Raw genomic sequence first — 12,498 nt, 5'->3', positions numbered from 1 at the left:
TATACTGATTAGAAATAAAAATAAAAAATGAAATAAAAATGTTTAATCAAAATATGTCCAATTTTTATGTCTCATTAAAATCCTTTGGAAAATGGTTTGCTAATACCATATCTTATATAAAAAGAATTTTCTAAATTTCATACACAGCGTGATACATTTTCAGTCTGTTCTTACATAAGATAATCTCATTAGGTACTAATTATCTGAGCAATAAATAACTTTGAGAAATTGTTGTTTGGTTTGATTTCTTTAAAATATTATCTGCCAGTTAAAAAAATTATCTGGAACATCACAAAAAAAGAAGTGCGATACTAAAACAACGAGACAACTCCCATAATAAAATGTTTTTCGCTCTTTCTTGCTGTTTTTTTCTTAGCTTTCCATGATTGTCCACAAAAACAAACTATTAAAAAATTGATTTCACTGACACCAAATTAAATAAATGTTACTGTTTCTTGTTTTTTTTTTCTTTTATTTCATTTCTTAACAGTAACAAACATGAGACGGCACAATTCAATTTAAGTTTTACACGTTCAGGAGGACAATTTTAAATATTTATAAAGCGCCCATATTTTAGTATCATTAGTTCAGCAATACCTGAAACTCCCAAGGATTTATTTGGCTTATCTGACACTGCAATAAGGTTTTATGAGAATTTAATTTCAGTTCAATTAACGCAAAAGTGGGGGTCCAGGATATTAGCGTTCTAATGTGAAAACTTTACAGCCATGTGCTATATTCAATTTATTGTACAATAGGAGAAATTCCTTTATTTTTAATCACTGTCTGAATATTACAAAGTAGAACATAAAACAGCAGAATATCACGTAAGTCAGCAATAAAGTAAGGAGATTTGCTCATCAAGGGCTGGTCTTAGGCTGGTTTCACATTGGCGTTTTTTGGGGTGCGTTTTTGCGGTAAAAAACGCAAAAAAACGCATGGTGAAAAAACGCATGTAAACGCGTGTAAACGTTGCGTTTTTTTGACGCATGCGTTTTTGCATGTGGTGAAAAAAACGCAGCGTTTTGACGCGTTTACATGCGTTTTTACATGCGTTTGCGTTTTTTAAATGCATGCTGAGAAATGTGTGACAGCTGCCAATCATCAAAAAAAAGTAAAAAACCCACTATAAACAGAAACAGTTAGGGTTAGGGGTAGGGGTAGGGATCATAACCCTAACCCTAAAGGGATCCTACCCCTAACCCTACCCCTAACCCTAACCCTAAGGGATCCTAACCCTAACCCTAACCCTACCCCTAACCCTAAGGGATCCTAACCCTAACCCTACCCCTAACCCTAACCCTAACCCTAAGGGATCCTAACCCTAACCCTACCCCTAACCCTAACCCTACCCCTAACCCTAACCATAAAGGGATTAGGGTTAGGGTTAGGATCCCTTAGGGTTAGGGGTAGGGTTAGGGTTAGGGGTAGGGTTAGGGTTAGGGGTAGGGTTAGGGTTAGGATTCCTTAGGGTTAGGGTTAGGGGTAGGGTTAGGGGTAGGGTTAGGGGTAGGGTTAGGGGTAGGGTTAGGTTCCCTTTATCACCTTTATGTTGGGGGGTGGCATATCAGTGTGTTTTCTGGTTTTTTAATAAAAAAACGCATGCGTTTTTTTACAGCAAAAAACGCATGCACCAAAAAACGCATGCGTCCCCATTGACTCCAATGTATTTTTTGAAAACGCATGAAAACGCATGCTTTTTTTTTGGTCCAAAAAACGCTTCTAAAAATACTACAAGTAGCATTTCAGAAAATGAACGCATGCAGTAAAAAAACGCATGCGTCAAAAAACGCGACCAAACGCGTACACAAAAAAACGCATGCGTTTTCAATGTTAAAGATAGGAAAAAAAAAACGCATGCTTTTTTTGAAAAAAAACGCTGCAGACAAAAACGCAAGTGTGAAACCACCCTTAGCGACGGTGGCTCTGCGGGGACGGAGCTCTGCTTGTTTAAATCTGTCCTTTAATTTAAAACTCCCTATACAGATCCTTATGGCTATAGGCCTTCTCAATGAATGGGTACATGTAAACTTAAACCGCCTCTGTTGGGAGCTAGATATGTAGATATGTGGCTCAACCTATGTAGGCGGCATCCCTTAAGTTAATAGATGGTGGTCTGTAGCAACTTCCTATCAGCAAACCCTATAATATAAGGAAATAAACACCCAGGGATTATACAAGGTGGCTAACAAATAGGCACCAAGTCCAGCTACATTGCTAGTTAGAAGTGCAATGGAGGAAAGCCCTAATTAATTTTTGCTATCAGGTTTCCACACCCCTAAGTACGTCCATGTAGTTCCTAAGCCCAGCCCAGGAGGAACATGTCTATGGTTATTTACAACAAATTGTATTAAACAGTACAGATCAATTTCAAGAACATTTTACATTCGGTTAAAAAGAGTTGTGTGCAAACATTTTGCATCTAGATGGAAGATGATATATACAGTACAGAGAAGCTGCCAGGCAATTCAGAAAATTGTGATAAGTGAATTAAAATACATTCTTCTGGGACTCTTGAAATTATCTAAAATTGGATGTCCGGCCTTATTAAAGACTGTATAGAGTGATATGTTTAAGGTGAAAAGAACAAATTGATGTATACTACTCATCTAGAAGCAATGATAACACCACTCTTCTGTCATAAGACCGCTGAAGGCTGTGATTGGCTGCAGCGGTCAGGTAAATAGAACTACGGATCACCAAAAAATGATTTCATGATGCGCTCTTCTAATATTTCCTGCACATATAGATGAATCATAACAGCCATTGCATTGGAAACACCCGTGAAGATCCCCATAGAGTTTCAGAAAAGCAGGGACTGGGTTATAATATGTTGGACAACCTTTAACATCTTTTCATCTTTATTCTGCAGGACTTAAAGCAAATACCATCAATTACTGCATGAGTTATAGCGCAACAAAAACAGATCTTTTATTTAAAGTGTAACTGTCTTTTCAGGAGAACTTGCAGCAAAATGTCTGTGTTCCGCTAGCTCCTCCCCCCTGTCTACTACATAGAATATTATGAGCACCAACTGTCATCTCCTATCTCTATAATGAGAACATCTTTATTCACTGAATACAAATTTTACCTGCGAATTGAGAGCCAAAGATCAAACCAGGAGTAGAAAGAAGGGAATTTCTCTGATAAGAACCATTAAAAAATTGCTCATTTTCCCTATTTTTACTATTAATGTATGAAATAAAAATGAAAACGACAGTTACTCTTTAAATGCACTTTTACAAGCATGTTCTGGTCTTTCCATCTATGCGGGAGAGGAGTCTGAATTTACTTCTTCAACATATGTGGAGGGGAAATAACCCTTCTTTCCATTAAGAGTACCGTACCACCAGCCATCATCAACTTTCCGGAGGATAATGACACAATCACCTGCGGGAATAAAGCTCATATTTTATACTGCAGTAATACAGAACATTTTCATATAAAATAGCTTTGTAAATTGCCTTTTCAGAGTGGAAGAGGACTAGAACTCTATAGCGCCACCTGTTGGAAGTAGCGATCCTACAAGTCACTATTGCCCTTTAACGAGCCTTGCAATATGACTTAGGATAAAAGCCAAATCAGAATCTCAATTTGCAGACACGGTGTTTCGGGGTTTTGCCCCTCATCAGTGCAAAGTATGAGATCTGAGTTGGATAGGTGAGTGGCTTTGGACTGAGGTCTAAGGGGTAACGTTTCTCCTTGTGGAGAGTGACATGCTGGCCCTGGCATGCCAATGATAGGTGGATTATTAGCCTTGTAATGCTCCTCTGGGAAACTAAATATGCATCGGTAGTCCCGCCGATCAGTCAAAACACCGATCTGAAGCCAATATCTCCTGAATGAACAGCGCGCATGGAGTGATATATGGTCTCATATGAATGTACATACCAATATACGGACTCACAGACGGTACACCACTCTATGCGCGTATCTCATGTAGGGGCTGCGGACGCCAGAGTGGTATTTTGACTGATCTGTGGGGGTCTCAACACACTTCAATATGATGACAATTACACTTTAATTTTTGAGGGCATCAACAATACTAAAATAATGATAAGGACATGGCATCATAAAACATTTTTGGTAAAAACTTGGCATTAGGAAAAGTGTCTAAAACACAATCAACTGCTGAAAATCAATTTCGCATGTGCCACACTGATACATTTGGGTTATTTTAATCAGCCTTCACTCAACACAAAATACTACTGGCGAATCCGAGTCGTCCTCCGGGCATCTGCTTGTTTTAGTTTGTTTCAATGTTCTTTATAAGAAACCAACCTTTCTCCAAGCTAAGTTCATCTGCTCTCTGCGGCTCATACGGGTAAAGGACACGGCATTCAGCATTACTATAGTCTTCCCCTTAAAAGAAAGACAAATCATTGACAAAAGTAAAATATTAACGTGACACCTCTTCCCCCAACTTAAAGCATTTTCAACTTTATGAGAAAAGGAAAAAGAAATTTGTTGAAAAACTTAGATTGAAGCAAAAAGTTAAAATTCAGGAAAAAAACTATAAAAAATCTAATTTATTTCACATTAATCACAGACCAGTTAAAATTCAGGAAAAAACTATAAAAAATCTCATTTATTTCACATTAATCACAGACCAGACAGAGTATTTAAGATCAATTAAAAAGGATACAAATGGCGGAAACCTTGTAATACATTGGTGTCAAAAGAATAAATATATATATATATATATATATATATATATATATATCTTTAGCAATTGCTGAATCTTTTTCACAAATAATATTAATATAAGAGAACTACACAAGTTTGGTACTGCAGTGGAGAATCATGTTCCAAGGTCACTTTTCGAACACAATAAACACCGTAAAAAAAATCCAAAGAAGCAATGGAAGAATTATATATTAAGGATTTCACCACACTTGTAATTTTTGCATCATTCAAAGCTCCAACTTGTCAAGCATAAAACAAGCCCTCATATGATTATGTCTACAGAAAAATAAAAAATGTATGGCTTTAGAAGAGACGAAAGAGCAAAAATGAAAAAATGTGCCGTGGCTGGAAGGTGTTAAGTTGTTACATGTCTGCTGCTGCTGCACCTTTTGTGTTTGTTTGCTCTTGCCCCGCAGTCACTTTGTTATGAGATGCTGAACTTTACCTCTTTCACTCCCCAAAGAAACAAGTGTGGGAATTAATTTCTAGAAGTTTCTCTTCTAAACCTTAAAACTGCAAGTAAAAATGCAGCTACAATCTCATACAATTTCCCTGCCATTTTTGTTTCCTTGGACTTTTTGCGATGGTATATTTAATTCTATACATTCACAGACCCCATTAAGTTTTATTGGCACAAATAGGAAATTGATTCAATAAAGAATCCAATTTGCTGTCCATTTCTGATACAAGCCAGTTTATTAATGCCCTTTCCCTTCCTATATTAATGTTTCTCTCACAAGCTTTTCTTGAATTCGGCTGCACTACTTAGTGACCACATATAGACGCTTACAGTATAGACATCTTCTGACCGAGTGTCATAAAATCATGTTCTTTTTTTTTTTTCAAACGTCTCATTTTGCGTCTCTCATTTTGGGATATGTTGAGGCAAGAAATAAGGTAAGGAAGAAGACATCTATGTAACCCTATCCATATTGTCCTGTCTAGAAGACCCTTTTTCCACTTTAGTTTTAATAGCTACAGTTGTTTTAAAAAGCTTAACAATCGTCAAAATCCAATTAAAAAAAACGCTTATAATATCTAAGTAGAACTCCCTGCAATATCGGTCATAACAATATTATATAATGATATAATGAAATAAAAATGTAATTTTACCATTTTCTTGAGCATCGCCACCATGCATCCGCATTGAACCGCGTAAATTCTTAGAAGATCTTTTAGATAAACCTCTTGGAGGCTTGTTTGGATGATCAACATAGTCAACGTTTATATATTCATTAGATAGTGGATGATTGGACCCGTAGCTTCTGGTAGACATCCTGCTACTGTGGGAACGTGTCAGTCTAGAGGTATTTATAGAACGAGATATCTGCACCGAGCAGAGTTGACAGCCCTACGAATAAGGAAGACATGAACACATGATACATTGAGGTCTCACTCTCCAGGGATGAGGAGGCCATGGTTCATCATTTTGAGTATAGAAGTACGTTCTTAATCAGGTTAGGGTTGGCGAGTTCCCAGAGGTAGAGTGCGTAACAACTCGTGTTGAAATTATTGCCAGTATCGATGTACTTTATTAGTCGCGATTAAAGGTAGAGCAGCTCTTGAGCTCAAACTTCTGCTCATAGTCAGATAGTGTTCAGTCTCCAGGAAGAATAATATTCTCAAGAACATAACAGTTTACGATTGTTTTAAGGCAGTAGAGCTGATGTTGCATTTTATGTTTTTATGGATCTCGTGTGGATATTTATTGACACATTAACCCCTTTCTGCCAGCTGACGGAATAGTACGTCAGCTGGCAGATCCCCTGCTTTGAGGTGGGCTCCGGCGGTGAGCCCACCTCAAAGCCGCGACATGTCAGCTGTTTTGTACAGCTGACATGTGCGCGCAATAAGCGCGAGCGGAATCGCGATCCGCCCGCGCCCATTAACTAGTTAAATGCCGCCGTCAAGCGCTGACAGCGGCATTTAACTAGCGCTCCCGGCCGCGCGGCCGGAAGTGCTCGCACTGCGGACCCCCGTCACATGAGCGGGGGTCACCAGTGCATCGCCATAACAACCAGAGGTCTCCTTGAGACCTCTATGGTTGTTGATGGCCGATTGCTTTGAGCGCCACCCTGTGGTCGGCGTTCAAAGCAACCCTGCATTTCTGCTACATAGAGGTGATCTGTACTTCACCTCTATGTAGCAGAGCCGATCGAGTTATGCATGCTTCTAGCCTCCTATGGAGGCTATTGAAGCATGCCAAAATAAAAAAAAAAAAAGTGATTAAAAATATAAAAAAAAAAATATATATATAAAAGTTCAAATCACCCCCCTTTCGCCCCAATCAAAATAAAACAATTAAAAAAAAATCAAACATACACATATTTGGTATCGCCGCGTTCAGAATCGCCCGATCTATCAATAAAAAAAAAAGGATTAACCTGACCGCTAAATGACATAGCGAGAAAAAAAATCAAAACGCCAAAATTACGTTTTTTTGGTCGACCGCGACATTGCATTAAAATGCAATAACGGGCGATCAAAAGAACGTATCTACACCAAAATGGTATCATTAAAAACGCCAGCTCGGCACGCAAAAAATAAGCCCTCACCTGACCCCAGATCACGAAAATTGGAGACGCTACGGGTATCGGAAAATCGCGCATTTTTTCTTTTTTTTTTAGCAAAATTTGGAATTTTTTTTCACCACTTAGATAAAAAATAACCTAGACATGTTTGGTGTCTATGAACTCGTAATGACCTGGAGAATCATAATGGCAGGTTAGTTTTAGCATTTAGTGAACCTAGCAAAAAAGCCAAACAAAAAACAAGTGTGAGATTGCACTTTTTTTGCAATTTCATCACACTTGGAATTTTTTTCCCGTTTTCTGTTACATGGCATGGTAAAATCAATAGTATCTTTCAAAAGTACATCTCGTCCTGCAAAAAATAAGCCCTCACATGGCCATATTGACGGAAAAACAAAAAAGTTATGGCTCTGGGAAGGAGGGGAGCAAAAAACGAAAATGAAAAAGCGGAAAAAGCTCCGGGGGTGAAGGGGTTAAAGGAATCTTCAACTTTGATCAGGTCCTAACGTATTCTGTACTACCATATGGATGGCCGCTGTGCACGGCCAACCAGGCTCCATGAATAATGTAGAGCCCCACTCAAATAAAGTAAAATCAGCTAAACAGTCATAAAAAAGGAAACGACTCTACCTTCTCTTTCCACTTTGTCATCCGCTCGCTGCAGGGATGAGTTGGAAGAGTTTTCTGCTGAAGTTCTGCCAGTGCCAAGGAGAGTTTAAAGTGATTTGCTTCAAGGAGGTGGATTTTCAAGATTGTCTATAAAATTGTAAAACATTGACATACACAATACAACAAGGAAACTGTTCTTATAAACCATGATGCTATGAAAATATACGTTATTAAAAAGTAATACCTTTTTATAAAAACATGAAAAATAGTAAAGAAAAAAAAAACAAAACCTGAACACACTGAAGAAAGAACAATAATATTTTATAGGTCAATCATTTCAGAGAGGCATGAAGCACCCATGAGAAGAAATATAAAAATAGCAGATAGCGAGAGAGAGCTGAAAAGGGGCTAAATAAAGTGATATCATTTTTCATACTTTACATATAGCTTGAATAATGTCTACCTCGTCCAGAAGAACAGCTGTTTCTTCCTCATTTTTCACATCAGAAAATGCTGGGTTTTCTCTATAGGCTCTCACCAGTTTTTCCAGCCCTTTAATTATTTAAAAAATAAATGATGTATGAATTGCCACAAATTCTTCTTCTTTTTCGTTTTCTTCTTCTGTTTTGTTTTCTTCTTCTTCTTATGATTATTATGTTTGTATTACTATTGAAATGTGCTTTTAGCATTAAAAGGCATCTGCAATCAAATGTATTGCATCCTAAAGGGAGTCAGTGAGCTCACAATCACCGATGAAACCAAGCAAAGGGGCTCGGTGCACCCTTGACTTGACCAAGCAGTTCAGGGCACCTTCCTATCTGCTTGTCTCCATCTATCTCCATCCTCCTCTTCTTTGATTGACAGTTCTGGATTTACAGGATCCAGAGACTCAGGTAGATGGAAAACAAGTAGGTGGGAGCTATACAACTACGCCAAGGGCACACTGTGCTGGTGCTTTGTGAGAAAGGTAATTTTTATGCTGATAGGAATGATCTGAAGAAGGCTCTCCCTGTGTAACACCACTGACGGCAGATGGAGAGTTAGTTGCTCACCTGGATAGGTTGTGCATGGTCAGGATCCCAAGCGTGGCTGCAGCTCAGGCCTCTGTACTCACATCAATAGGATGGAGGATTAGACAAATGAAGACAATCTTGAGGGCTGCCGCTGGCAAAGGTGATTCCAGTCGGTGAGTATGAAATAAGTTCCAAGTTTATTGGAATATATAAATAAGCTTGGAACATGCAGTATTTCATACTCGCCTCCTGGAATCACCTTTGTCAGTGTCACCGCCTGGGATCCACTGCATCTTATCCATCTTTTTTAAAGCACCACTCCAGCAGGGATAAGGGGGGGGAAATCAGCACTGGAGTGGTGCTGTAAATGTAAGGCCCCATGTACTTAAATATACTTACTATATTCTTATACTCACTTTCCGATGGCCTTACTTTTTACCAAAGCCATTCCAGTCCCGTGGCATCATCTTGTAACCGTAACTTCTGACTGTCCGGAAGTTAGAATTTACGTCACAAGAGCTCAATGCAAGTGTATGAGAGCCGTAACGAGGCCAGAACGAGGCTCTCATAGACTTGTATAGAAAAGTGACCTCTGGCGCTCCATTAAACACTAGAGCCGCCGGCAGGTCATTCTTCATCGGAGACCGATGGGAGCAACTCTGGAAAAGGACGAAGGTGGCGACAGGTGAGTATGAGACAGGGGGAAGGGGAATTACAGTTAAAGGCGCCACACCAGCGGTGCAATAAAAAAGTCACTTTTTTGTATTTACTATGATGATTGGCCACAGGGACCGCGTGACATAATCAGTGCTGACCGGCGCCAGTACCGGAGGTGAGAATAGCTGCTTTTATTTTACTTGGGGGAAACATAGTGATTGAGAGGGGTTGTCTGAATAGTGGACACTCCTTGAAAATATTAGAAAAACATTTTAAACCCACAACCCAGAGATTGAGAAAAAATGAAAAATAACCATTAGGGATTACAGCGGACACCTTCATACTGTAAATGAGAAAAATGAAAAACTTTATTATTTAATTGTTGCAAACTGACCTTCTCTGTCTTTTATCGTTTTCTCCATGTCATTCTGGAGTCTCTCAAGCTTCTCATTAATAGATTCGATTCTTCTATTTGTGTCCATAACGACAGAGTTATCTTCTTCCTAAAATACGTAAGAAAGCGAGAGTGCCGGTTTCTGTCTCATTCTGTTGTATGACACACGTCGCATTTTATGGTACTTTCATCACTTACGTAATAATCCAACAGTAGAAATTCTGACTTGTTGTCTTCAGTAAAAATGGTCGTTTCTTCCATAAAGGTCTGAATATCCTTCTCAACATCGATATTTTGAATTGCCTGATCAATTTGGCCCTGACACTATAAAATGAAATGCAAACAATGAGTTGTACCGTGGTATCAATACGATACGATACGATACACTTTATTGATCCCGTGGGAAATTATGGTATCACAGCAGCACAACTTAAATCATAAAAATCATAAAGGAATTACATAGTTGACATGACAGTGGAGTTGACAGAAGAACATTATACATTATACATTAGAATAGGACATACACAACGAGTGAACTGAAATGTAAAGAAATAAGTAGACATTCACCTTGGTGGTTTAACCCTAATGTTATTGTTGTACATTCCCATGGCAGTTGGCACAAACGATTTCCTATATTTTTCCTTCTTACACCTCAGAAGAATTAGCCGGTTACTGAAGGTGCTCTTCTGTCTCATGAATAGCTCATATAGTGGATGTGCATTATTGATAATTGCCATACACTTTTTCAGAGTTCTTCTCTTCACTACCTCCCCAAAAAAGTCCAGCTTGCAGCCCACAGCAGAACTTGCCTTCTTAATAATCTTATTCAGCTTATTAGTATCAGAGGCCCGCACACTACTACCCCAGCACGTGATTGCAAAAAAGAGGGCACTTGCCACTACAGATTGGTAGAACATTTCTAACATTTTGCTACACACATTAAAAGACCTCAGTTTCCTTAGGAAATACAATCTACTCATCCCCTTCTTGTAGACAAACTCTGAGTGGCATCTCCAGTCAAGTTTGCTATCCAAATGGACCCCCAAATATTTGTAACTCTCCACCTGCTCTACCTCCTGACCAGCAATAGTGATCGGTAAGCATTCCAACTTAATCCTGCTATAGTTGGCCACCAACTCCTTAGTTTTCTTAACATTTAGTTGTAGATAGTTACAATTGCACCAATCCACAAAATTCGACACCACCCTTCTATATTCCTCATCCCCCTGATCTCCCCTAATGCATCCCACAACCACAGAGTCATCCGAAAATTTTTGAAGGTGGCAAAGATCAGATTTATACTGAAAGTCTGAAGTGTACAGAGTGAAAAGAAAGGGCGCAAGCACCGTTCCCTGGGGGGCACCTACACTGCTCAGTAATCTGATTGACACCACTGCTCCCATCTGTACAAACTGTGACCGATCTGATAGGTAGTCAGTTATCCAATTTCTCATCCCCTCCTCAACCTTCATATCAGTCATCTTTTTGTGTAGTAAAAGTGGCTGCAGGGAGTTAAATGCACTCGAGAAATCGAAGAACATTGCTCGCACCATGGTTCCGTCAGTCTCCAGAAATGAATGTACCCTATGTAACAGAGAAAGAATAGCATCATCCACCCCCAATCTATGTCGGTAGGCAAACTGAAGGGGATCGATAAAAGCATTGACCCTTGGTCTTAAATGAGCAAGCACTAATCTTTCCAAGGTCTTCATAGCGTGAGATGTTAAGGCTACAGGACGATAGTCATTTAGGGTTGCAGGAGAAGAAGTCTTGGGTACCGGCACCAGACAGGAAGTTTTCCATAACACAGGTACCCTCTGTGTTTGTATACTTCCATTAAATAGGCGTGTAAAGACAGTACACAGCTGGTCTGCACAAACTTTAAGGACACGTGAGCTGAGTCCATCAGGTCCTGCAGCTTTACCAATGTTAAGTGACTTAAACTGCCTCCTCACATCATTTTCGGATACTCTAAATTTAGTCTGCTCATCCTTCAATATCGATGTTGCAGAATTTGCACCCAATTCCTATCCACTATCAGTTGGCAGTGCACATGTACTGCTAAATCTATTGAAATACTCATTCATCTCATTAGCCTTGTCCATTGTTCCTGGATCATTTTCAGGCCTCAGCTTAAGCCCAGTCAGTAATTTCATTCCTGACCAAACCTCCCTGGTATTATTGTGGGACAGTTTCTTTTCAAGTTTAATTCTGAAGGCTTCCTGTGCCTCCATTATTTCATGCTTCAATTCATGCTGTATCATTTTAATTTCCTCTTTGTCACCTAGTTTAAATGCCTTTTTTTTCCTGTTGAGCAAATGCTTCAATTCCTTTGTTATCCATGGCTTGTTGTTTGCAAAACACCTAATCTTTTTAGTCGGCACCAACATATCAGTGCAGAAGTTAATGTAGTCAGTCACTCTACCAACCACTTCATTAACATTTGTATACTCGTCCATTGTCCCAAGCAACACATCCCAGTCTGTAAGATGAAAGCAATCCTGCAAAGCCTGTTCATTTGCTGGACTCCACATTCTAACTGATTTAATGGTAGCAGGCTGTTTTCTAACAACAGGTTGGTAGACTGGTGACAATAGTATAAGATTGT

The 12,498-nt window shown here is 39.1% G+C and overlaps 1 protein-coding gene across 1 annotated transcript in view; it reads right to left on the bottom strand.

The window, feature by feature from the left end:
• Positions 1 to 477: 477 nt before the first annotated feature.
• NOSTRIN (nitric oxide synthase trafficking) overlaps positions 478 to 12,498 on the bottom strand; it is a 68,206-nt gene continuing 56,185 nt past the window's right edge. The window contains exons 10-17 of the mRNA XM_069733081.1: positions 10,089 to 10,214; positions 9,891 to 9,999; positions 8,290 to 8,378; positions 7,848 to 7,973; positions 5,800 to 6,037; positions 4,282 to 4,362; positions 1,910 to 3,390; positions 478 to 872 (exon numbers count right to left, since the gene is read on the bottom strand). Coding sequence (XP_069589182.1) covers positions 3,266 to 3,390; positions 4,282 to 4,362; positions 5,800 to 6,037; positions 7,848 to 7,973; positions 8,290 to 8,378; positions 9,891 to 9,999; positions 10,089 to 10,214 — 894 coding nt within the window. The 3' untranslated portion in view covers positions 478 to 872; positions 1,910 to 3,265. The remainder of the gene's footprint in view (positions 873 to 1,909; positions 3,391 to 4,281; positions 4,363 to 5,799; positions 6,038 to 7,847; positions 7,974 to 8,289; positions 8,379 to 9,890; positions 10,000 to 10,088; positions 10,215 to 12,498) is intronic.

The sequence above is a fragment of the Ranitomeya imitator genome, chromosome 7 (assembly GCF_032444005.1).
Source record: "Ranitomeya imitator isolate aRanImi1 chromosome 7, aRanImi1.pri, whole genome shotgun sequence".
NCBI lineage: Eukaryota > Metazoa > Chordata > Amphibia > Anura > Dendrobatidae > Ranitomeya > Ranitomeya imitator.
Note: the sequence above shows the minus strand (reverse complement) of the source record. Positions and strands in the feature narration are given on the sequence as shown.